The sequence below is a fragment of the Marmota marmota genome, unplaced genomic scaffold (assembly GCF_001458135.2).
Source record: "Marmota marmota marmota unplaced genomic scaffold, marMar, whole genome shotgun sequence".
Taxonomy (NCBI): Eukaryota; Metazoa; Chordata; class Mammalia; order Rodentia; family Sciuridae; genus Marmota; species Marmota marmota.
In genome coordinates, this window is record NW_026000005.1 from 11,895,851 (window position 1) to 11,918,859 (window position 23,009).

Genomic DNA, 23,009 nt, shown 5'->3' on the forward strand with positions numbered 1-23,009 from the left:
TTTGATAATAACTTCTCAGTTTCAACTCAGGCAGGCTTTCTCATCAACCTTTGGTGACTGGAAATTTTCTTCCTCTTATAATTTAAGTTGATATGCATTTATCGGTTATTTACCAACCTTAGTTCTTTCATCTTGCAAGCCCTATAGAGTATGTGAAACATTTGTGTAATATTTATATTATGTTAATTTAAATATTCTGGTTGAAGCCATACCTGAAGTTCAATCTGGAGGAAATAAAGCCCTCACATCAGCTATAGAAGTGTCTTTTGTTGGAAATAGTGGGGAGGAGCAGCTCCAGTTCTGGAGCTGCCATCTGTTATGTCTGAGACCTGGGGAATGTCTCTAAATTCCTTGGAAACTGGTTTCTCATTGGTAAAATGATAAAGGATAACAATAAACATTTAATACGCCTTTGCTGGCACCAGATGCTCTTTTGAGCCCTTTCATGTTTTAGTTAATTTATTTCTCATAGAGTGCTCTAGTTTTAAAAATTATCTTAATTTTATATATGAGCAAACTGAGGCTCAGAGAGGCTAAGAAACTTGCCCCAAGGTTACACAGTAAGTAGGAGGTGGAGCTAGGATTTATACCCAGAAAGTTTGACTGCAGAGTTCGTGTTTTTGATGATAGTCCTGTTGACTTGACATCACTAATATGAAAATCTTTTCAGTTGTCTAAATAATTGGATATTATATTGAATTATGTATTAGCTTTGGAACAAGGCAGCCTCTAAATGACCTGGATGAATATTGGAGGTGACATTCAGGATTCCTGCCTTGTGTTGAGTTAGCCCTCAACAGTGTAGTGACATGGAACAAGTACGTTTGGTTCTCAAGTTACAGATGATCATTACATGATGCTGGCTTATAAAGTCAAAAGAAAGTATTAGCAACTAGAAGGATCATCCCCCACCCCCCAGCCCCTTGGGAAGGTGGGAGAAGATCTTGGGAAATAATATTTTTATCCCAATCACTGTGATGCTGGGTGCATGGTCCTTTACCTTAATGAGCACACAAGGTAGAGGAGGAAGAGATAGCCATTCATCCAAGGAGCATGTAGCCAGTTTTGTGGCTGGTTTAACTTTCCCCTCCATACATATGTATGCATCTGTTTCAGCTATCTGTACTTTTTTTTTGCTTTTGGGTACCAGTGTTTGAACTCAGGGGTCCTGGACCACTGAGCCAAATCCCCAGCTCTATTTTGTATTTTATTTAAAGATCTCACTGAGTTGGTTAGTGCCTCACCATTGCTGAGGCTGGCTTTGAACTCATGATCCTCCTGCCTCAGCCTCCCAAGTCACTGGGATTACAGGTGTGTGCCACCAAGCCTGATGGTAATCTTGACTTTTAAAGAGAAGATATTTTGTCTATTAAACTGTGCTTTGGAGGAGGTGAAGGGTGAGCCATCATGTGGCATCTTGGGAGAGGCCTGGGCTTTGGGCTGAGAGAGTTAGGTTTGCATGTTGGCCACCCCCAGCCACTGGGACCACTGTAAATTGATGAAGTTCTCTCATCTGTAAAATAGGTGTTGTGATGCTGACCTGTGGAGTTGTGGTGGAGATGAAGGGGCGTCTTAGTCCAAGGCCTGACACATAGTAGGAGTGGTGTATGTTATAGGTGCCATGACTATCTAAAAAGCTTGGAAAACCACAATGGGTTTTCTCTGAGGTTTTAGACATGGAGATTTTCTTTTGTTAGATTTGTCTTAGCCCATTTTCTGTTGCTAACTGTACCTGAGGCTGGGTATTTCTAAAGTGAGTAAAGAGGTTTTTATTTGGCTCATGATCCTGGTGGCTGGAGGGTCCAAACAGCATGCTGCTGGTGTCCTGGTGAGGGTCTCCTGACTGTATCCCAGTTTGGCAGAGAAACAGAAGGGGACATCATGGCTGTACACAGAAGAAATCATATGGTGAGGCAGGAAAACAGCGATTCATGGGCCAGAGTCACTCATTTTATGACAGCCCTCTCTCAAAAGGAGCTAACCTACATTTCTTCTAAGGGTGATGCCCCCAATGACCTGAGTACTTCCTTCTGGGCCCATCTCTTAATTTCTACCATCTCAACACTGCCACACCCTAGACCAGGCTTCCAGCACCAGGGGACAACCACACCACTAGTAAACCATAGCAAGAGCCTTTCTCTTTCTTCATTTCCCTCTGGGCCTCCTACTCTCCCTTCTTTTCTGTTATTCATTATACAGATTTCATTTTTATTGTATTGCTGCTCTCAGTTAACCACATTTTTCAGACTGGTAGCAAGTAATATATCTAAAACCAGGATCACTCAGTACTTTAGTAAAGAGCTGTATTATGTCTGGAGAAGGGTATATGTATGGAAAATATTTGTCTCATTACAGAGTTTGTCTCAGTAAAGATATAGCAGTGTTATATTATCCTGCTCTAAAATAAAGACTGCCTGGGGAAATATTTTTAGCTGACATTTCAGTGTGGCATCGAGCTCATATATAGTCCTTTAATTTATAGTCTGAAATGACTGGAAGCCCAGGAAGAAAAGATTATAATATGATGGTAGTGTAGGCCTATCTTAGACTAGACCACAGTGCCTGGTGATGTCTTTTGCAGCCACGGTTTGCAAGACCTCTTGGTCTATTCACGGGTTTCTGATCTGAGGCCAGTGATTGAAGGCACAGCCTGGATAAAAAGATGAACAGGGATAGATTCTTTCTCCAGAGAAATACTGAAAAAATAAAATGTCAACAGAAGCAAGATGCTGGCAGTGGTGACATCAGGAGAGCCATGATGGGCCATGCACCAGCAGACTGTAAGTTAGACTCTTCGAATTAGACTGGCTGTGGAGTAGGTGAGAAGACCAGCTGGCGAAAGCAGCAGGAGCACACACAGGGGACAAGGCACACTGATGTTAGAGCTGAGCTCATACTCACTCTTGAGCCCCACATTTCTTGTACCTTGCTGATAGGTTTCAAGGGTTCCTGGGTGTGCATCTCTGTGCCCAGCAGGTGAAAGAACTGTTTCTTTCACAGTTCTGTTTCCTGGCATCACAAACTTTGAAGTAGAGCTTTGGATGAAACTCTGCTCATTGTAAGGGTGATTCATTTCATTCCGGTACCTCCGGTTTCTTCCCCTGTACAAGTGGGCTATTTATATCTCATAAATGTGCTTCTGAGGCCAGAGAAGTCAGTGTTCACACTAAATTACATTTTTTTAAATTATAAGTCTCAGAAAGATACTTAAATCTGTTATTGACCTTATACTTATAATTTTCATCTAGGCCATTTTGGACAATTTTGAACTGTGTAAAAACAACCAAAGTGCTTTGGTAGATCATACTATATCTTAAACCAAAAGACAAATGCCCTCTTCAAGGGAATTTGGGAAGTCTCACAGATATACTGCAGTATATAAGGTTTTTTTTTTTTTTTTTTTTTTGGGTGGTGCTGGGGATTATTGAACCCAGGGCCTTGTGATTGTGAGGGAAGCACTTTGCCAACTGAGCTATACCCCTAAATTTGATTTTCATGTCTTGCGATCAAATTCCCAGGATCCGAGTCCCCAGAAAAGGGTAGATTCCTCACCATGAAGAATCTAGTTTGTTGTCATTGCCCAAGATTCCTACCAGCTTGTCTCACATAGTTATTTTCTTGGGATTCTAGAATTTTGATATTAGTTTCATTAAGACATAGCTCATGTGCTCATCTGACCATCAGTTTCCTATATACCAACACTGTTTTATAAGAGTCTTCGAGACTTTGGCATTGTAGGTGAGACTTATTAATGAGTTTATTAGATATATTAACATTTTTTTGTATAGGTATTTGAGTTCCTGACTTGACTGTTTCGCTGAGGCCAATAGATTCCAGGAAAGCCAACCTGAATTTATGTAATTGTAATAGGCTGTGATTAGAGAATGCGTGGTGTTTAGTGCTTCGACACAGTCTCTTTCCGCCCTCAGAGTTGGATGAGGGAGGAATTAATGGCATTATTTCTGAACAGATGAGGAAAGACATAGGGGTGTGGAGAAGTTAAATAATGGGTCCAGTTTCACACAAAACTAAAAAACTTGCTGGATAATATGGAGCCATAGTTTATACACTATTCCAGATAGATGAGAAGCATAACTAATAGGGTGTGACATAGAATCTGAGTTAGAAATTCAAATACTTAAGTCAGGGTGGTCTGGTTCAAATTCAGCCAGTGTCGCCATCTGACCCCTCAGCATACACTGATTTTTCACTTCAAAACTGCTCTTAAACCTCTCCCCTTGAAATTAGACTTGCTACAATCTGGCCCCAGTCTTTTTAAAAAAATTATTTGTTTTTTATTTTCTTTAAAGTGCTGGTGATCTGATCCCAGTCTTAATTACTCACAGGATGGCTGAAGCTGTTCAATTTCCTGTCCCTGTAATGTACTTGGGTTGGCCTTTGTGCCTCTGTCCATGTTTTAATCCATTTGTAGTAGGTGTCAGAATTTCCTTCCTTTTTAAGACTGAATAATGTTCCATTGTGTGTATCATCCACATTTTGTTTTTCCATTCTTCTGTTGATGAGCATTTGGGTCTCTCGTGCCTATTGTGAATAATGCTGATGTGATCATAGGTGTACACCTATCTGTTTGAGTCCCTGGCAGTTCATACCTTAAAAAATAAATATGAAACAGACAATGTTAGCAAAATTTAAAAAGAAAATAAAAGAAAAAGGAGGTGTTTCAACTGTCACCTTAAACCTAAAATTTCATATGCCACTCTTTGGGGAAACCTTATGTTATCTGTATCATGTTAGAGCTGAGCTCATACTCACTCTTGAGCCCCATTTTTCTTGTACCTTGCTGATAGGTTTCATGATCTACTTGGGTTCCCTGCCTTCCCTAGAGCCCTCAGGGGCTCCTGCAGTTCATAGGGGCCTGCCCTTCATTTAAACCCAGAGCATTCATTTAGACAGTAAGATAAGAAGACTCATGACTCATTTAGCAAGAATCACTTAATTCCTTTTTCATCTGCTGCAGTGGCTAGAGTAGTTAATTTTTAGACTTGTTTTTCTGTTTAAAAGACTTATCTGTTTAGGTATGTTGTGAACCCCTCAGGTGCACAGACCACGGGCCATTCTTTTATTTCTCATTATGTCTAACATGATGTTTTCATAAAGTGAGCTGTTAATAAGTTTGTTGCTTGCTTGCTAAATGGTTGTAGCCCAAACTCAGTCTAGGGATCAGTTTGTGCAGCTATGTGATGGGTAATTTTTTCCTAAGATCTGAGACATCCTGCATTTGAGCTGTTACTATTACAGAGGTGAAAGTAGCATGATTTAGAGATTCAGACTTAGGGGACTCCCATACCTTCTTTAATATTTCTTTCATTCATTTTAGATTATGTGACCGAATTACGTAAGGTATGTAGATAAATTGCCTGTTTTGTTGCCTCTTTCCTGATTTCCTTCTCTGATGTTAAGGGATGATTATGATGGAATCTTTTCTGTTGAGATGAAAAGTTTCCTCTGCAATAGAAGATTGTTTCCTTTTTTCTTTTTACCCCTTCCTGGAGGTCTGAGAATTTCATCATCCCTCAGGAGGTCTGGTTTCTGGACATCAGAGTAGCACTTCAGTATACGAAGGTTGAAGACTAAGTCAGCTTTTTAGTTACTATGACCCAAAGACCTGATAAAAGCAATTTAGAGAAGGGAAAGTTTATTCGGGGCTTGTGGTTTCAGAGGTCTCAGTGCATAGATGGCTGACTCTTTTGCTCTGGGCCCAAGGTGAGGCAGAACATCATGGCAGAAGGGCATGGCAAAGGAAAGCAATTCCGGATATGACAGTCAAGAAGCAGAGAGACAGAGCTCCCGTCCCCAGAGAGAAAATATATACTCACAGGCATGCCACCCCTGTGACCTACCTCCTCCAGCCACACTCTACCTGCTTACTGTTACCACCACGTTAATCCATATGAGTGGATCAAAGTTGTTCCTCAGTCTAATCTGTTCCCCTCTGAGTGTTCTTGGATTATCTCACACATGAGCTTTTGGGGGACATGTTGTGTCCAAACCATAACAAAGATGCTTTGTGTAGCCCAGGTTTCCTGGGATTAGGGGCTCCTTTTAGACCACTTTTTGCCAGAGCCTTCTAAGCCTAACCACCAGCTTGGATTGCATGCTCTGATGAAAAGGAACTGATAATTGGCTCCTTGTCTGAATACACTTCTGCTAGTTAATGTGTCCTTGATGCTACATTGTTAAGGACATTAAGATTAAGAGAAAGTTCATAACTATATTGTATGGGTTTAGGAATAATTTGGTTAAAAGGTGCATAACTATAGATTATTTGTCAGCACTTTAATAGGTGTAGGTGTAGAGTTGAGTTTTTTTTTTTTTTAATACCTTTATTTTATTTATTTATTTTTATGTGGTGCTGAAGATTGAACCCAGTGCCTCACACGTGCTAGGCAAGCGCTCTACCACTGAACCACAACCCCAGTCCCTAGAGATGAGTTTTCAAGAACTCCAGATACATGTGAACAAATAGTTAAAATTCATTCTGAAGAAAACTGAGTAGATACGCAGATGGGATGCCTAGTTAAAGCCCCAGCAAAGCAGGGCCTTAAAAAAATTGTTTTGGAAAAATTTCATCTTTGAAAAAGCATCAGACTTCTTTTCATGGTGCACACAGGTTATGGTTGATTTCTTCCTTTGTATTTTATGGTTTAGTAATAATTTTATTTTAAAATTCATATGGGCAATTGAAATGTCCACTTTGAGGCAGTAGAGTTTCTGAAGATTTTAATCCTGGCTGGGAAGAACTGTGGTTTAAAAGTTGTGACACCATTCTGACTTCTCTGTGTGTACTGATGTTTTATTTATGTGGCCTTGTAGAGAACTGTTCCATGTTATTGAGACTCAAAATATTAAAGCTGCGCTTCACTTTTTAAGTTTTTGGTTAGATGTAATTCCAAAATGTATGTATCCTTGTAGTCAAAACCAGGCTACTTTCTTTCCCTTTGGCCGTTGAATCTGAATACTGTTCTGATTCAAAGTGATAACACACTCTCAGGGCTGGCAGAGCCTGGCATTTGGGTCTTACTTACTGTGAACATTTTATGGTTTTAGAATTATCATGATCATTTCTTTTCTTTCTTTTTTGACATCTTTCCCTTTTCTATCAGTGACTTTTGTTTCTTCCCTTGAGGTGGGAATTCTTAACCTGTTTATCAACTGTGTGCGAACTTGACATGCAGGTTATACAAGTGTGCTTTTTTTTTTTTTTAAAAAAAGAGAAGATTCATGGCTTTTGTTAGTATTTCAAGGGAATCAGTAACTAAAAGAAAGGTTAAGGGGAATATTCTTGCAGCACTATTTTTTAAACTGCAAGTTTCATTCCATTACTGGCTCATGGAAACCATTTAGTGGGTTAGGACCAGCAATTTTTAAAAAGTGTTGTAATGAATAGAATTAAACAACAACAAAAAAAAGTCATTGCATTGCATATATTAAGGGTATTTGGGTTTTGTGAAGTTTTTATCTCATATAGAGTTGTGTGTGTCTGTATAATTAGGTACATACACACATACTTGGTTGTGATGAAAATTTTCTTTTTTTTAAAACTCCATCTTCTATTATTTTTATTTATTTATTTTTATGTGGTGTTGAGGTTTGAATCTGTGCCTCACATGTGCTAGGTGAGTACTCTATCACTGAGCCACAACCCCAGCTCCAAATTTTGTGTCTTGCAATGAGTCATCATCAAACATTTGAAATACACTGCTACAGGGTGGTACATTTTGGTCTCCCAATCTATACGTGAACTACTCTTTTCCTGTCATGTGCTGAGATACCATGTACCAATTAGAAATGTGGCTGAAATGGAAGTAGGACTAGAAGGGTTTTTCTTTTCTTTTCAAAATGTTTTCAGAGTTAATTATCTGAGGATATTTAAAGGGGAAGGTGAGATAGGAAATGGGTTAAGAGAGGCACAGTCATGGTTGTTGCAATTGAAAGACCAGTAAAAGCTGGTCCTGGGAGCACTAAAGGTGAGAGCATTGATTTTCAATCCTGGTGCTGCGTTGGTTTATCTGGGAACTCATTATAAAATACACAGGCCTTCCTGAGCCCCTTGATACAGAGCTTCTGCAGACTGAGTTTGGAAGAACTCTCTTACAGAATTCCACGCAGGCCTTTAGGTTACAAGTTTTGAGTGCTCCGGGTCTTTCTTTTGGGTTCTGAATTGTGCTCTGTAGAGGGAGAGTTGCTGGGTTGAAGGTCCTCCAGGAAAGACGTCACTTGTACTAATCACAGTGGGAAAACTCAAGTATTGTTTGGTTATTCAGAGGGCATCTGTTTGGAGGGCTAGAGATCCTTGAAATATGAAGATGGAGATGGTTTTGACTTAGGAATGTTTGTACATTCTGGATTTAATGTCTGCCCTTGAGAAGTGAAAAACAACCTGCTATTTGAACGTGCCTTTTACGGAGAGAGAGGACTTTTCTTTTCCTCTTTCTCTCACCTTTGCTTCTTGTTCTCTTCTCTTCACTTCCCCTTCCCTGATCCTAGATGTTAGAGGCTGGTCCCACAGGGCAGTGGGATGGTCATGGTCATGTTTTGGGGTATGGTCACTCCTGAGGGCTGCTGGTGCTGAGGTTCAGGAGCATGGAGGTGACAGGCTGGGTACTTAATCAGGAATCTGTTTACTGTCCTTTTTAGAGCATGGTGCAGTAAGAAAATGCCGGTGATATCATTTGTAAGTCCAGATGTTTATTGATATAGAAATGAACTGTCACTCACTATTATTCTGATCCCTGAAAAGATTTAATCTGGTACTACAGTTCCTTCAATGTGGCTGCCTAAAACTGCAGTGGACTTTAACCCCCACCCAGCCCATCACTCTCAGGAATGTCTTTCTGTGTCTTAGAGGAAGGACGGTTGTGATTGTGAATGTTTGAATTATTCTACGGACACACATGGGAATATTTAAATTTTAGCTCATGCAAATGGAGCTCTCAAAGAAGAAACCCATAAAGAGGAAGAACAGGTGTCCTGGGAGTTCAAGCTAGAAGTTACATACCTGGACCATACACAGGGAGTGGAATGGAGAGAGAGTGCAGTTTCTTTTAACGTTTGCTTATTTGGATTGTTAAGGCTTGTCCTGCTTGGCCCTTTTTTGGTTTTTGTGAGCCATGCAGGTGTTATCAGTTATTGTTACTATGTAACAAATAAGTCTCAGAAATTAATGGCCTTAAACAACTAATTATTTGCTCATAATTCTCTGGGTAAACTGAGTTCAGCTTTTATGACTTCTGCTGGTCTCTTCTAGGATCACCTTATTGACTTTTGGTATCTGGTAGCCCCATTGGGGCAAGGTGGTTTAGGAGGGCCTCACTAATATGTCTATGAGCTGGCAGGCTGAGGGCAGGGTGCCTTGGCTCTCCACCTGTCCTCTGGTCCTCAAGCTCATTCACATCATTGGCCTCTAGCCAAGATTATCAAAACCAAGGGGGAGGGGCATACTCTACTACACAGTTGTGCTTCAAGCCTCTGCTTGGGTCTCATTGGTTTAATGTTTGTTTGATCAAATCAAGTCACATGGACAAGTCCAGATTCAGGGTGAGCAAATAAATTCTACAACTTAATAGAAAGAGTGACAAAGTCATGATTTGTAGGGAGCATGCATATAGGGATGGAAGGCATTTTTCTGGACATTTTTACAAATAGTCTACCACAGTAGGAAAGGAAACCCCAGAGGAAAGGATATAGTTTAAGGATTTGTTGAAGGACAATGCAGGACATAAAGGCTTCATAAAATAATGGGCGCTGTATATAGTGAATTTGATTTGATATTCCAACATAAGAATAATTATATGAGAGTCAGTGCCTTGAACCACTGACTTTCTTAATAATGACTGTGCTGGTGCAAATCAGTCATTCAGTTAACCAATAATTATTAGACATCAACAATGGACCAAATCCTATTCTAGGTGGTAGGGGAACAGCTGTGGGGAGGAGCACATAAAGTATGTATAAAAGTCACAAATAACAGAAAGAAATCTGGACTTTATCACATGGCTTTTGAGTTTGCTTTTGAAGCAGCCGAGTTTGTTCTGTATGCAAGAATGCCACAGAGGCAGATTTTTATTAAGAATTTAGCCACTGTGAGGTTTGGTTTTAAAAAGCAAGTCAGTAATCGGTTTCTCTGCTAACATAAAATCTATAGATTTTAAAAATGACTGCAATCAAAAAAATTACTTTTTTTTTTTTTAAACAAAAGGGGAAGGATTCAAGTACTTTTTTTAATCTAAAAAGTCTTGTCTTGAGGCTGGGAGTGTACCTCAGTGGTAGAGTGCTTGCCTAGCACCCATGAGGCACTGGGTTCAATTCTCAGCACCACATAAAAATAAATAAATAAAATAAAGGTATTATGTCCATCTACAACTAAAAAAAATTTTTTTTAAAAGGCTCATCTTTTAGTCAATAGATATTAAAGGAATAGCGAATGTTCCTTTAATATCTACCAGTTAACTAAATCTGATGTTTTAGAAGCTATTAAGATGGTTACTCTGTCTTAAGCATTTCCCATCTACCTGTCCAGGAGGGTTGGAATATGAGGGGACCATTCACTTTTCAGAAATGTTTCATTAAATGCAGTCAATTAGGAAACTTGGGGTCATCCTCTGTTTTCATGGTTCCTAATGACAGAATGTCAGAAGTAAATACAAAACATTGCATGGGAACAAACTTTGCCTTACAACAGCAGTTTTGTCTGTTCTTGCCAAGAATATGTTCTCATAGGATGGAAGCATGTTGTGTTCTTCAGGTTTGGGGGGACTCTAACAAAAAATCATTGTGACCCAGGCTCCAAAAATTCAGCAGAACTTTTCTACAGTTTCTTTGTTTTCTATTTTGTTTAATTTCCATTTCCTAGAATCCCAGTGGTGGCAATAGTGGAAAGACTTGTTGGTAAACCTGCTCTGCGAGGTGGGGAAGTTGGAGTTGAGCCCCCCACCCTCCTCTTCTTTCTTTTGCTTTTCAAAAACTTCATCAAGCATATCGTTTATTGCATCTTTTCCCCTCCTACTATCTTTATGATGTTGAAACAAAGGAAAGTGGAACTGCCGGGATGAGCTTCCTGGTAGGTGGCTCGCTTGTGACATTCTGCTAGGCCTTGTACAGAATGAACTAGACCAAATTCTACCTTGCATTGCCAGGAATTTAAGTTTGAAGGAGAAAGGAAGATAAATAGTGTTCTGGTTTGCTTGTGTCTGTTAAAATACTGCACTGATCTCTCAGAATATTTAAATTTCACATTGCATGTAAATTTGACATTAAACCTACTTTCCTTTGAAAAGTACATTTAAATTCTAGGCTTAAATTCCCGTATTGCAGTACATTAGGTATAATATGAAATTATGTTGTTCACATCTCCCAGGGAGAACTGTGACTCTAATACTGAATTGTCTGTTGTCTGAGCCCACTGTAGAGACTGACAAGCTTACAGGGCAGTGTGGAAGGGAGGACCCTGTTGGTTAGTTATGGGTGTGGGAGCGGATTGGGAGGAGGGGAAACTTGGGTCACCAGTGCTTGAAACAGGAGGATGAAAAAGAAGGGGAACACCAGCTTCCCACTGTCAAGGCATGGCTCTTGCTTATAGTTAGCAGTTGTTGGTGATGAAAATTGTGGCAGGCATGGCAAGGGCTTTGGAGAGCACTTTTCCAGAATCATAAATTGATATAGAGATTTATTTTGAAAGGTATTTTTAAACCTATAAGTCTATCCTTTCCATAAATAATGCAAAATGGACAAACATTACTGACCATCCATCTTCAGAGATTCAGAGTGTTCTTAAAATGTGAGCTGAGCCATGGTGGCGCACACTTGTAATCCCAGCAGCTCGGGAGGCTGAGGTAGAAGGATTGCGAGTTCAAAGCCAGCCTCAGCAATGGTGAGGCGCTGAGCAACTCAATGAGACCCTCTCTCTAAATAAAATACAAAAGAATAGGGCTAGGGATGTGGCTCAGTGGTTGAGTACCCCTGAGTTCAATCCCTGGTACCAAAAACAAAACAAAACAACAACAACAAAAAAACCCAACAACAACAACAAAAAAACCAAAACAAACCCAAAACTCAAAACAAAAATCAATGGTGAAACAGTAGAATATTGGTTATAAAAGGATGGAATCAAATAACAGTAAACTTTAAAATGTTAGAATGCATCTGTGTACTTATCCAAATATTTTATTCTTTCTTTTACAGACATATATTGGAAGTGTGGTTATATCTGTTAACCCCTACCGATCCTTGCCCATTTATTCTCCAGAGAAAGTGGAAGATTACAGAAATAGAAATTTTTATGAACTGAGCCCACACATGTAAGTATGGTGTTAAAGCACTAAATTTCTCTTTTAATGCCGAGATGTGTAGTTGACAGATGTGTGCAGCTGTCTCCTTTGAGTCTCAGGGAAATGATTTTATCATTTTTTTCTTTTTAGACCAGTTAAAGGAATGTAGAAGTTAGTAGTTATGCCTTATTTTAAATTTTTTTAAAAAGGCAGAATACTTGAGTATGTAAAATATTTTCTGTTAAAAATTCTGTGTAAGTAGCAGCAGCTGCTGGTAATTAGTTTTGCAAATAAAACTGGAATGTGCATTGTTTATTAAGAGAACCCAAGCAGCAGTTTTTAAATCTTTTTTTTTTTTGGGGGGGGGGGTCAAGGCAGATCCCAAGTGTTGGGTTGTGTGATGATATTTGGATAAAAGGGCCAAACAGTATCTTCAGATGGTAATGAACTTCAAGGATGTTGTTCACCAGCTTCATGGAATAGGCCACTGGCTTTTCTTCTCTGAGTTAGTCACCTGTGTGAGTTTTCTGAAGAGGTGGTTTGAGGGTATACACAGTTCCTTCATAAAGCCAGTAGATTCCTTTTGTCTGTTCTTTCAAAGTGAGTTCTTCATTGACTTGCTTAAGAGATGTTGAAATGATTCTGTCAGTTTTTACCACTCAAGTTTTTTCTTCTAGTTTGAATGACTGAAAAATAACCCTAAGGGAAGTATTCTTAGACTTGGTGGATTCAGCGGCAGAAGTGCATTTTTAGATCCTAGAACTTTTGATTCCTCAAATAAAAATGTCTCACAGAGAGTTAGAAGGAGAATCCTCAAAAATCATCATGAACAATATCTTAATCTTTTTATTTCTAAAGTAATGTAACAGATTCCAAGAGGAATCTGTTCACTGTTTTTGGTCTCATATCCGCAATTGAGTGGAAAGAACATGAAAGAGCAAGATGCCAAGTTGGGCCAAGTTGTGGAATGAATGGAGAGCCTCAGGCTTCTTGCTGTTACTTGGGCAGAAACATTTCCTACCCCCTCCTCTGCAGGTGTTGTAAAGAATTATGTTCTTGCTGTTATCAGTTGCTTCAAGAGACCCAGGGTGACTTGCAGAGATGTGTTGGAAGACAACACTTTTCTGTGATAAACTGTTCAATGTTGATTTAAAATATTTGGGACCTGCTGCTGAATACTGGGCTGGGACTAGTGTATTCCAAACTGCCTTGAGAAGGGTCAAGTGTCTCCAAGGGTATTATTATCACCATTATTACCTTTAGTAATGGCATCTTCCTTTCTCCCTGAAAATAGACGGCATGTTGAAAACAACTCCATGATGTCATGAAATACGTATAAATGCATGTGTGTGTAAATGTTGAAGAGGAAATGTTGGGAAGATGTCTCGATTGGGGAAAGGAGTGATTGGTCCTTGAGAACCTGGAATGGCATTTGAAAATGGTTAAACTGACATCCTTCAGAGTCTTTATAGTGAAAGCAGTAGTTTTTAAGCAGGGCTGATTTTGGTCCTGAGGCTACTTGACAATGTCTGGAGACATTTTTGCTTTTCACACTGAGGATGGAAGGTGCTGCTCATGGGTGGAGGTTAGGGATGCTGAACATCCTGCAGGGCACACTGCAGCCCCCACAGTACAGAATTATCTGTTCACAGTGTCAGTTGTGCTGAGGCTGAGAAACCCTGGATGAACATGAAAACCTGCAGAAAATCTTAGTTGTATCTTAGCAGAAAGAGTTTTCCTTTTCCTGTGTGATGAAAATTGACTTTTTTTACTTTTAATAAAAAAACAAGGTCTCATGATTAAGCAATACACACACACACACACACACACACACACACACACCCTACTGTGTAGATGTTTCTTTTATTTTCTCTTAATAATGTAGCACTGAGAGATATTTAGATTTGGAAGTAAAGATTTAAGTAATATACGAAAATGGTTATTAAAAACTGAGTGCTATATGTTTTACAGATCAAATGGATTCTGATTATTCAGATTTTTTTCTATAAGTAGATTTTGCAAGTCCCATCGTGCCTTAAAAAAAAAAATCTGAAAATTAGCTTTATAAAGTCATCCCTATTATTAGAATCTTGCAATGAAACATCTTATTTGATGTCTGAACACTTATTTTAAATTTCACATGTTGAGGCCATGTTTCTTAGAGTATGTTGGTTGGAGTAACAATGTCAGAATCCCCTGGGGACTCATGGAAACTACAGTTTCCTGGGCCTTAACTCTGACAAGTGAGGAACCTACATTTTCCGCAAGCTTTCTGGGTAATTCTTATGCAGTTCAAATTTGAGAACATGCTGCATGTTGTCTCAGATGTATATTTATAGTTTTCCCCCCTTATTTAACTGCTTACTGCATATCATAATCCTTTATAATAATAATAAATAATAGTAGTAATTGTGGCATTTATTGAATATTTGCTATGTAAAGCTACTACCCTACTATCCTCCATGTATTTTAACTTATTTCACTGAAAATAATTCTGTGAGGTAGATGCTATTACAAATGGAGAAATTGTTACCGAAAGACCAAGTAATTTATCTAAAGCCACATAGCAGATGGGAGTGGAGCTTGGGTGTGAATCTGAAAGTGGGCTCTTGAGATTTTCATGGCAGGGCCATGTGCTGTGTGCTTACATTCCTCTATACTTGGGTTGCCTATGCTTCTGCACCCCAGTTCCTCCAAGGAAACTGACTATGCCTCAGTTTACTCTCAGAGTCTAATCCACAAACCATACTTCATTTGCAGCTCAAATCTCCAGTTTAGGGATGTTTAGATGTGTAATAGATGTCTAGTCTAGAAAAAAAGTAGTTCATGCTTTGGAACTACTTTTTATTTCTGCCTTGAAAGATTCCTATAAGAGGCAAAGTGGCAGGTCTACCCTGGTACACCTTCCAAAGAAAACTGTCACCAGCAGTAAAATAAAATGAATTCTCATTGTATTGAGGACAAAGATAAGCTCTGTACCGTGGCCTGCAGCACATTGTACATTGTGAGCAAGGTAAAATTGCACCTAATGCATCGAAATTTGTCAGCTTCATGTCACTCTGGTCTCCATCTTCCTTCACTCTTCTAGTGCTCAGCCTCACACATGCCCCCTCACCACAGCGTCTCTGCCTTCTGGGTCTCCTGTCTGGAAGGCTTTTCCTGTCTTCTGCTCCAAAGCAGCTGCTGCTCTTCCATCAGAGCTCAGATGGCTTCAAACCTGCTCTGGGAAGAACCTTCCCTCACCTCTGCCCTGCTGACGCAGATCTGTCAGAGTGTAGCATTTGCTGGAGGGATTATCTGACTGATGTCAGCCTCACCTGTGGAGTCAGCATTTGCTCACAGGGTGTTGGTAGCCCTGGAATTTGGGAAGAGGTCAGTAAGACTCTGTGGAATAGGACTTGGAGTGTAAATGGGAGAGCTGTCTCCCATTTATGAGTTTTGTAATCTTCAGCAAATTTCTTGAAGAGGCTTTAATTTAGAGAAGTTAAGTGATATACTCTGTCAATGGGAAGATAATTATTAACTCATAGGATTTTTGTGAGAGATAAATATCTCTTTGATACTTAGATTGTGAAATTATCAGTGTATGTGAAGTGCTTGTTATGGAATCTGCCATAATCCTGAAGTAAGGGATAGCTGCGGCTGTTAACAACGATAATTATATTAGTTGTAATAATAAGCTATGAGGGTATTCTCATGTTATCTCAGTAATAATAATAATAATAATAATAATATCATCTCAATAATATTCCAGTATTTTTACAAGCTCTTTCTCACCACTTACTCCTCTTTGGTGGGACATTGTCTACTTCTGTTAATGTATCTTCCTACATTACTATTTGTGAATATCCTTCTTTGATGGTATATTGAAACAGGAGAAACAGGGTCAGTGCTAGCTTGGTTCCCTAATAACACCCAGCCTGGCATTATCAGATAGGAGTTTTTTGATATAAGGGGATAAGATGACAAAAGACTTTTAACACATCTTAACTTTAACCATTTCAAGAGTTTGATTTTAATTTGAATAGAAAACAACTTACCAGATGCTCAGACTTTGAAAACTTTGCCAGTTATTCCAGGTTTCATTTGGAATTTGATTTGAGATGTTGTTCACTGTTAGTCTGTAGAAGCATGTAGTTTCCTTATAATTCATGTATTTGAAGGTATCCCACATTTATCTTTCTTTAAGTTTCAGATAATTAAAAAAATGTTTACATGCCTTTCAGATAGTAGAAATGTACAAATGAGTGATATAAAGAGAGAATGGTTTCTTAAATTTCTTTCACAAACATTTCTGTTGTCATTTGTGAGATATTTGGTCCCCCAGATATCCAGCTCTTTGTGGGGCTCCCTTCCTTTCTCTAGATTCATGTCTTCTTGTAGGCACACCCGCACCTTTTGAGCATGATATCACTGGGTGGGGTCCTCAGGGAAATATGGCAGAATCTACAGTATGTTTTCTAATTGGGTAAGGAATGTCTCTCCAGTGTGATTTTTAAATTCTTTAAAAATAAGAATCAAAAAGAAAAATCTATCCCAGGAAGGACTTTGTATATTTCAGACAACTTAGTAAATGGGTTCAGTCAGAACTGCCTTAGATTGGTGTAGCCTCAGCCCACTCCTTTTTTTTTTTTTTTTTTTAAGAGCTCAGGAACTGTATAACAAAAGGGATTTTGAATAATTTTTCATTCCATGTGGCCTGTATTATCTCATATTTGACAGTTCAGTAAAACCTTCTTGTTAGGATGTTGAGGAGTTTAAAAAAAGATAATATAATGAATTTTTGTTAAAAAAATGAGTTAAAATATTATTTTTATGTTGTTCTTTAAGTATATTTTGCAGTTTCAGTTTGTTCATGGTGTCTGCGTGCTTGTTGGAGGAACTTGCTACTAGAAGGAAGAATATATCATGGCGCCTGCTACCAATCCTACTTGGCAGTCACAGTGCAGGAGAGAGCTTGACTCCGTCTTAAATTAGTCTATAATGTGGCAGTCATGTTATATTAGGGGTTTCAAGCACTGTTTGAAGCAAGCAGTCTTTCCATTTTTGTAAATGAAAAACTCCACCAATAAATTTTGAAAACTTTGAAAAATGACTTAAAGAGTTGAAAAAATTTTGGTTACTCTTACATAAAAATGGGAAAATAATTAGTGGGAGGATTTTGGATGTTGCTAATGTCAGTTGTCCAGACATGAGGCCTCTGTCTCTGGAAATTTTAACCTTTAAATTTGTAGACACTGGTTTTGCAGGACCACATGCCATAGCCTGTAGAGTGACATTGCTAGAATGCTTGTGTGTTGAGTCCTGCATTCAAGGAGAACCAGATGAGTGTCGTAAAGAACTTTTCTGATTATATCTCAAAATGTATGAGTGCTATGGTTGGGTATACAGAAAGCTTAGGTTAAGGGTCCAGGGCTGAAGACTAGGCATTGTTATATAACAAATATTTTTCTCTACAATACAGAGAATAAGACAGTCTGTGAATAAAACTGTGATTCTTTAGGAACTCTAGTGACAATTAGATAGTGCATTTTTGTAGAGGTTGCTTGAGTAGCCTGTGTGAAAGTACTGTCTGAAAGGTGTGTTATATGTGTTGATGTGATGTTCTGGAGGCTGTTATACTATTTCTCATTTTACTTTTGGAATAGGTGAGTCTTCAATTGATCTAGTATCTCCCAAAACACCATGTGCAGAGAAGTGTTTTATGCTTTCTCCTCTAGCATGCTTTTTACTTACTGCCTTGGAAAAGTCATTCATTTACTGAGCCAGTATTTACTGAGAGCTTACCATGTGCTAGGAACCCCGTTGGGCCCTGGAATGCAGCAGTGAGCAAGCAAAATTCTCATCTTCATTAGGGAGATAATACTCTGATTGAAGTGTTCAGAGGCCAAGATTGTTCACACTATCAGGGAAAAAAGGAAGACCAGGGGAAGGGAGACTTTGGTGAAAGAAAAAGTGATTTTCAGTGGTATTCTTATAAAACAACCTTTGGAGCCATAGTCTCTGAAGTAATCCAAGTCAGTAGAGGATGGGTTGTGGTCTGCAATCACTCTTGTCTCTAACCTGCATGAGTAACCTGTGCAGGAGGGAATCAGAACTCTGACCTATTTCCCAACTGAGACACCTAACATTAACATCTTGTGTAATAACGCATCTTGGAAACAACGTGGTCCTTTCCCATTTATAATCATCATGGGTTCAAATAAGCAGAAGGCAGGTGTTTTGTCTTTGGGGATATTTGTTTGATTCTGGATTCTAATCTATGGATTATAAAACTTCTTGACTCAGAGCGATGCGTTTCATTTCAGCAGTGCAGTGTCCATGTGGTGAGGGAGTTCAACTGCTCACTTGAAAGCTTCCTGACTCATGATTCTTGATGGAAAATATCCCTGGGCCTAGCACATACTCAGCTTCTATAAATGCTCCATGAATTGAATTTACCGCTTTTGACTCCTAAACATGTATTCCCGGGAGAATATTGCTTCATTGGGGTTATTTCAGAGTAGCTTCTTTTAGAATATAGTCTCTTGGCAGAAAGAGACCTCTGCTGATTTCACTTTCAGATTACGAAGCTTCTTCAACTAAAGAAGGAAGGTTGGTGTAGTGCCAGCCTAATTTTTTTTTTTTTTTCTAATTTTTGGTTTTAATTGTAGAGGGACAGAATGTCTTTGTTTATTTTTAAAGTGATGCTAAGGATCAAACCCAGTGCCTTACACATACTAGGCAAGCACTCTGCCACTGAACTACAACCCCAGTCCCAGCCTAATGTTTTTTATCATGAAAATCTCTGTAATGTAATAATACATGTGTTCCTTGTGTTTCTGGTGTGTCTAGGAAGTCTCAGAATTCTAATTTCTAGGCTCCTAATGAGAAGTAATAGCCTTTCTCACCAAATGCCTATCTCAGACTTGAGAGAATTTATTTTGAAAAGGCTATTTGTAAGCAAAGCTCATGTTCTCATCAGCATACATGATAACTGCAGTGATGCGATCTTTAGGGCAAAGTTTGGGGCTGAGCAAAATAGGCCATTTCCTGCCAGAATGTTACTCCTGGTCTTTGACAGGCCCTGAGAAATCCTATAATATTCTGGAAAAGATTCATTTCAGGCAGAGGAGTGGCATGGAGGCCACGGCCCTGAAAAGGGTTAGACTAATATTTAATCCCTGGAAAATAGAACTACAGTTGGAATACACTTGGGGAGCCCTGCAGGAGAAAGGGCGTGCTTAGGGAGGATGGGGAAGAAGCTGCCCCCCACCCCTATTGCCCTGCTTTGTGTGGCAGTAGGACCAGGTAATAGGGTAAAGGGAACACGTAGCAGTTTGGACAGAGCCTGGCATAATGCAGGGATGATAAACAGAACCCCATAAAGTGAGTATGGGGCCCATACTCAGGAGACTGGGGAAATAAGGATGGGCCTGGGTCTGTCACAGGGGCAGAAACTCCTGTAAAGGGGAACAGGGCCCCATGTACCAGGCCATCACATACGTGATGCTTCCCCCATGGTCCAGGGTCTGCTTCCTCCCAGCTCTAGCTTATCTTTGGGATCTGAAATCCCCAAGAGGAAGTAATTATTCATTTTGATAAACATGTTTAAACTTCCACAACATTTGTGAGGTACTGAGGATATGAATTTGTCTTTATGGATGCACAGCCTGGTGCAGGAGCCAGACCACTACATAAATAACTTCAGAAGGGAGAGAAATGCACCCCCCCCCCCAAAAAAAAAAAAGGCAGGGTCATGTTCTGGTTTTTCCGGTCATGCCAGTGTGATTGCTAATTATACCATGGAGTGAATGTGGGCAGTAAATGGTACAGCCCCCTGTGGAGAAGGTGTGAGGAAACAGGACAGTGGATTGATGGACAATCTTTGAAGGATGAATTTATTTCATGGATGAGGAATAGGATTCCAAGCCCAGGAAAGAATTTCCCAGTCAGAGGGAAGAATGTTGACCCAACATTCAGCATACATTATTTGAGTGCCTACTGTATGCCAGACACTAGTGTAGCTACTAGGGATAAAATGGGAGGAAATCTTGGCTCCACTGGCTTATGTTATAGCACAGTGGACAACAACATTCAAGAGAAGTAAATGGAATAAATGATATTTTAGGTAGTGCCAAGTGCTTATGGAGAAGCGAAGGGAAGGGGCATGAGGGCCGTGTGCTGTACTATTTGATTAGGGTAGCCAGGCAATGCCGTATTGAGACTGTGATAGTTCAGTGTCTTCCTTGAGGAGTAAGCGGGTGAGCCATGTGATGAGCTGGGAGAAAATGTTTTAGGCAGAGGGTATGGCAGATGTGAAGGTGTAGGGAGACAGAACAGCAGGGCCTGTCGGAGATCTAAATTTGTGTGGTTCCCTAGGTGGAACACAGGGTGCATACTAGGGAGGGGGAGACGAGATAGAAGAGGAAGGCCAGGCCTGGGCAGGAAGAGCTTGTGTGCTCAGAATTTGTACTAAGCAGGCAGAAGGAGCTATAAGGTCAGCCTTGGAATTTGGACTGTTCTCTGAGGACACAGGGCAAGAGTTACTTATGACCTGAAAGGGACAAGGACAGAAAGCTTATCTGGGGTGGGAGATATATCCGAGGAAAACCCTATGGGTTCTGTAACACAGTGGGTACCTGGAAGGGTGTGGTATGGTCTTGGAGTAGGGGGCTTCTTGCCTGCACCTCCCTGTTCCAGTTCCTACTGTGGTGAGGGTGGTTTTGGTTGGACTGGGGAAGACGGTAGGCTTACAGACGGTAGGTTGGACCCCTTCTGCTTGTGCTCAGGCACTTGCTGTTTACAGTTTTCCATGTGTGCTTCTGAAGGGTTTCAGTTAAAATTTGACTCCCTCTTTGGTGTATGAGTTTATCATACAGTTGTTTTATTTTTAAGGTAATTATTAACTCATGCTCAGCTGTCCCTGGCTCTGAGTTCATGCATGGGCTGTGTTGCTTTGATCGAAACTTCCTCTTAAGGTGTTTATGGCTTGGGAAGCAAATCAGACCCGCCAGGTACTGCCCTCCACCCCTTTTCTGCATTTAAGAGTTATTGGTTATACCTGTATTTATTTTTAGGGAAGCACGGGTTTTTTAAGTTCTGTTTTCTCATTGCTTCAATTTAAATTTCAGCATCAAGACATTGACTGCTGTCATCAGTTTCCTTGGACTTCCCTTTTGCCCTTTTGCCATAGATGTGTGTTTTCTAATATCATTTCTGACACCAAGTGTATGGTTTTTGTTAACACTAATAAATTCTCCAACACCAAGTGGATGTCTAACTGGTCACCACCTGCGACACTAACTATGCAGTGTTAACACAGGCTTCACGGGTCAGAGGCTCCCTCCCACTTCAGATGCTGGCCACAGATGGAGTGCCCTGGCTACTCACACTTCCGTCCCGACAACCATAAATTCAAGGGTTTCAGTTTTGAGAATTGGATAGAACAAGTCACAGAACACTTAACATCTAAAGGACACAAGGCAGGAACAGTCACATGGAAGAGAGGCGCAGGCCACTTTGGGGGTGGGGTGGGTATAAAGCTTGCACACCCTCTAGGTGTGCCACCTCCCTAGTGCATCAGTGTGTTCATCCACCAGGACTCCATTCTGGTAAGTGAACGTGCTCACCTTCTAGTCATAGGCTTAGGCTTTCTGGTGAACACCTCCGTCCTGAAGATACCTAGAGGCTTCATGATGAGTCACCTTGTTAGCCTAACCTCAGGTATGGGTGAAACGGGCCTTTTCATGAATAATAAAGACGCTCCTATTACTCAGGAAATTCCAAAGGCTTTAAGGGCTCTGTGCTGGGAATCTGAAACAAGGTTCATACATGTGCATGCATTTTTTTTTTCTTTTTAAAAAATTTATATATAATAGCAGAATGCATTACAATTCTTATTACATATATAGAGCTCAATTTTTCATATCTCTGGTTGTATACATAGTATACTCACACTGTGCATATGTTTTTCATGAGTCGTCTTAGAAAGCTTGACCTGAATGCCTGAATGTTAGCTTCATTTGAAGCTAGGGTCATATTGAACTGTCTATATGGTATCTTAGAAACCCAAATTAGTGGGCCATCTTTTCCCAAACATATCTAGAGGTGATTCAACAACTCAGTAAACATTTGAATGTTATGAAGACTAGGCTGTCCAGCTCCCATCTCAGCCAGCTCCTGCGTGTGTGCAGGGACCCCACCCACTCCACCCCTACTCCTCAAGGCCTGCTCTCCCATCTCTACTACATTATCAACTTTTTTTTCTGCCTTTCCCACTCCCACCAACATACACATTACATTATTTCTCTTGAATCCAGTTTCCCGGCTATCACCCTGCTTATTGTGTGTTTACCTGTATTAAAAAACTGTGGTAAAGTTGGGTGCACTTATTTTTCCCAATTTATCTCCTTTGATAACAGTAAAGTCACTGTTATCAAGCAATCATTTTCCCATTTCACTAAAACAGTTCTTTTCAAGATCATCCTTGTTGCCCACTGGTCAATTTTGAATCCTCCTCTTCCTTTAATTATCAGTGATGTTTGACACCGTGACCAGCTCCTTGGCATTGTGGCCTCCATACTGTTCTGTTTTCCCACCCTGAGGGCTGCCTCCTCTTCACCCTGCATTGGAGGTGCCTCTTATGCTTGAGTTGACACATCCCAGGGCTCGGCTCTGTGTCTTTTCCTTTTCTCCTCTGTAGGCACCTCTTCCATGAGCCTTGTGAGCTTTGAATGCCCT

The 23,009-nt window shown here is 40.0% G+C and overlaps 1 protein-coding gene across 6 annotated transcripts in view; it reads left to right on the forward strand.

The window, feature by feature from the left end:
* Myo1b (myosin IB) overlaps positions 1-23,009 on the forward strand; it is a 150,902-nt gene that overhangs the window by 18,634 nt on the left and 109,259 nt on the right. For all 6 annotated transcript variants that reach the window (XM_048808199.1, XM_015481163.2, XM_015481165.2 and 3 more), the window contains one exon: positions 12,202-12,317. In XM_048808199.1, the coding sequence (XP_048664156.1) occupies positions 12,202-12,317 (116 nt within the window). The remainder of the gene's footprint in view (positions 1-12,201; positions 12,318-23,009) is intronic.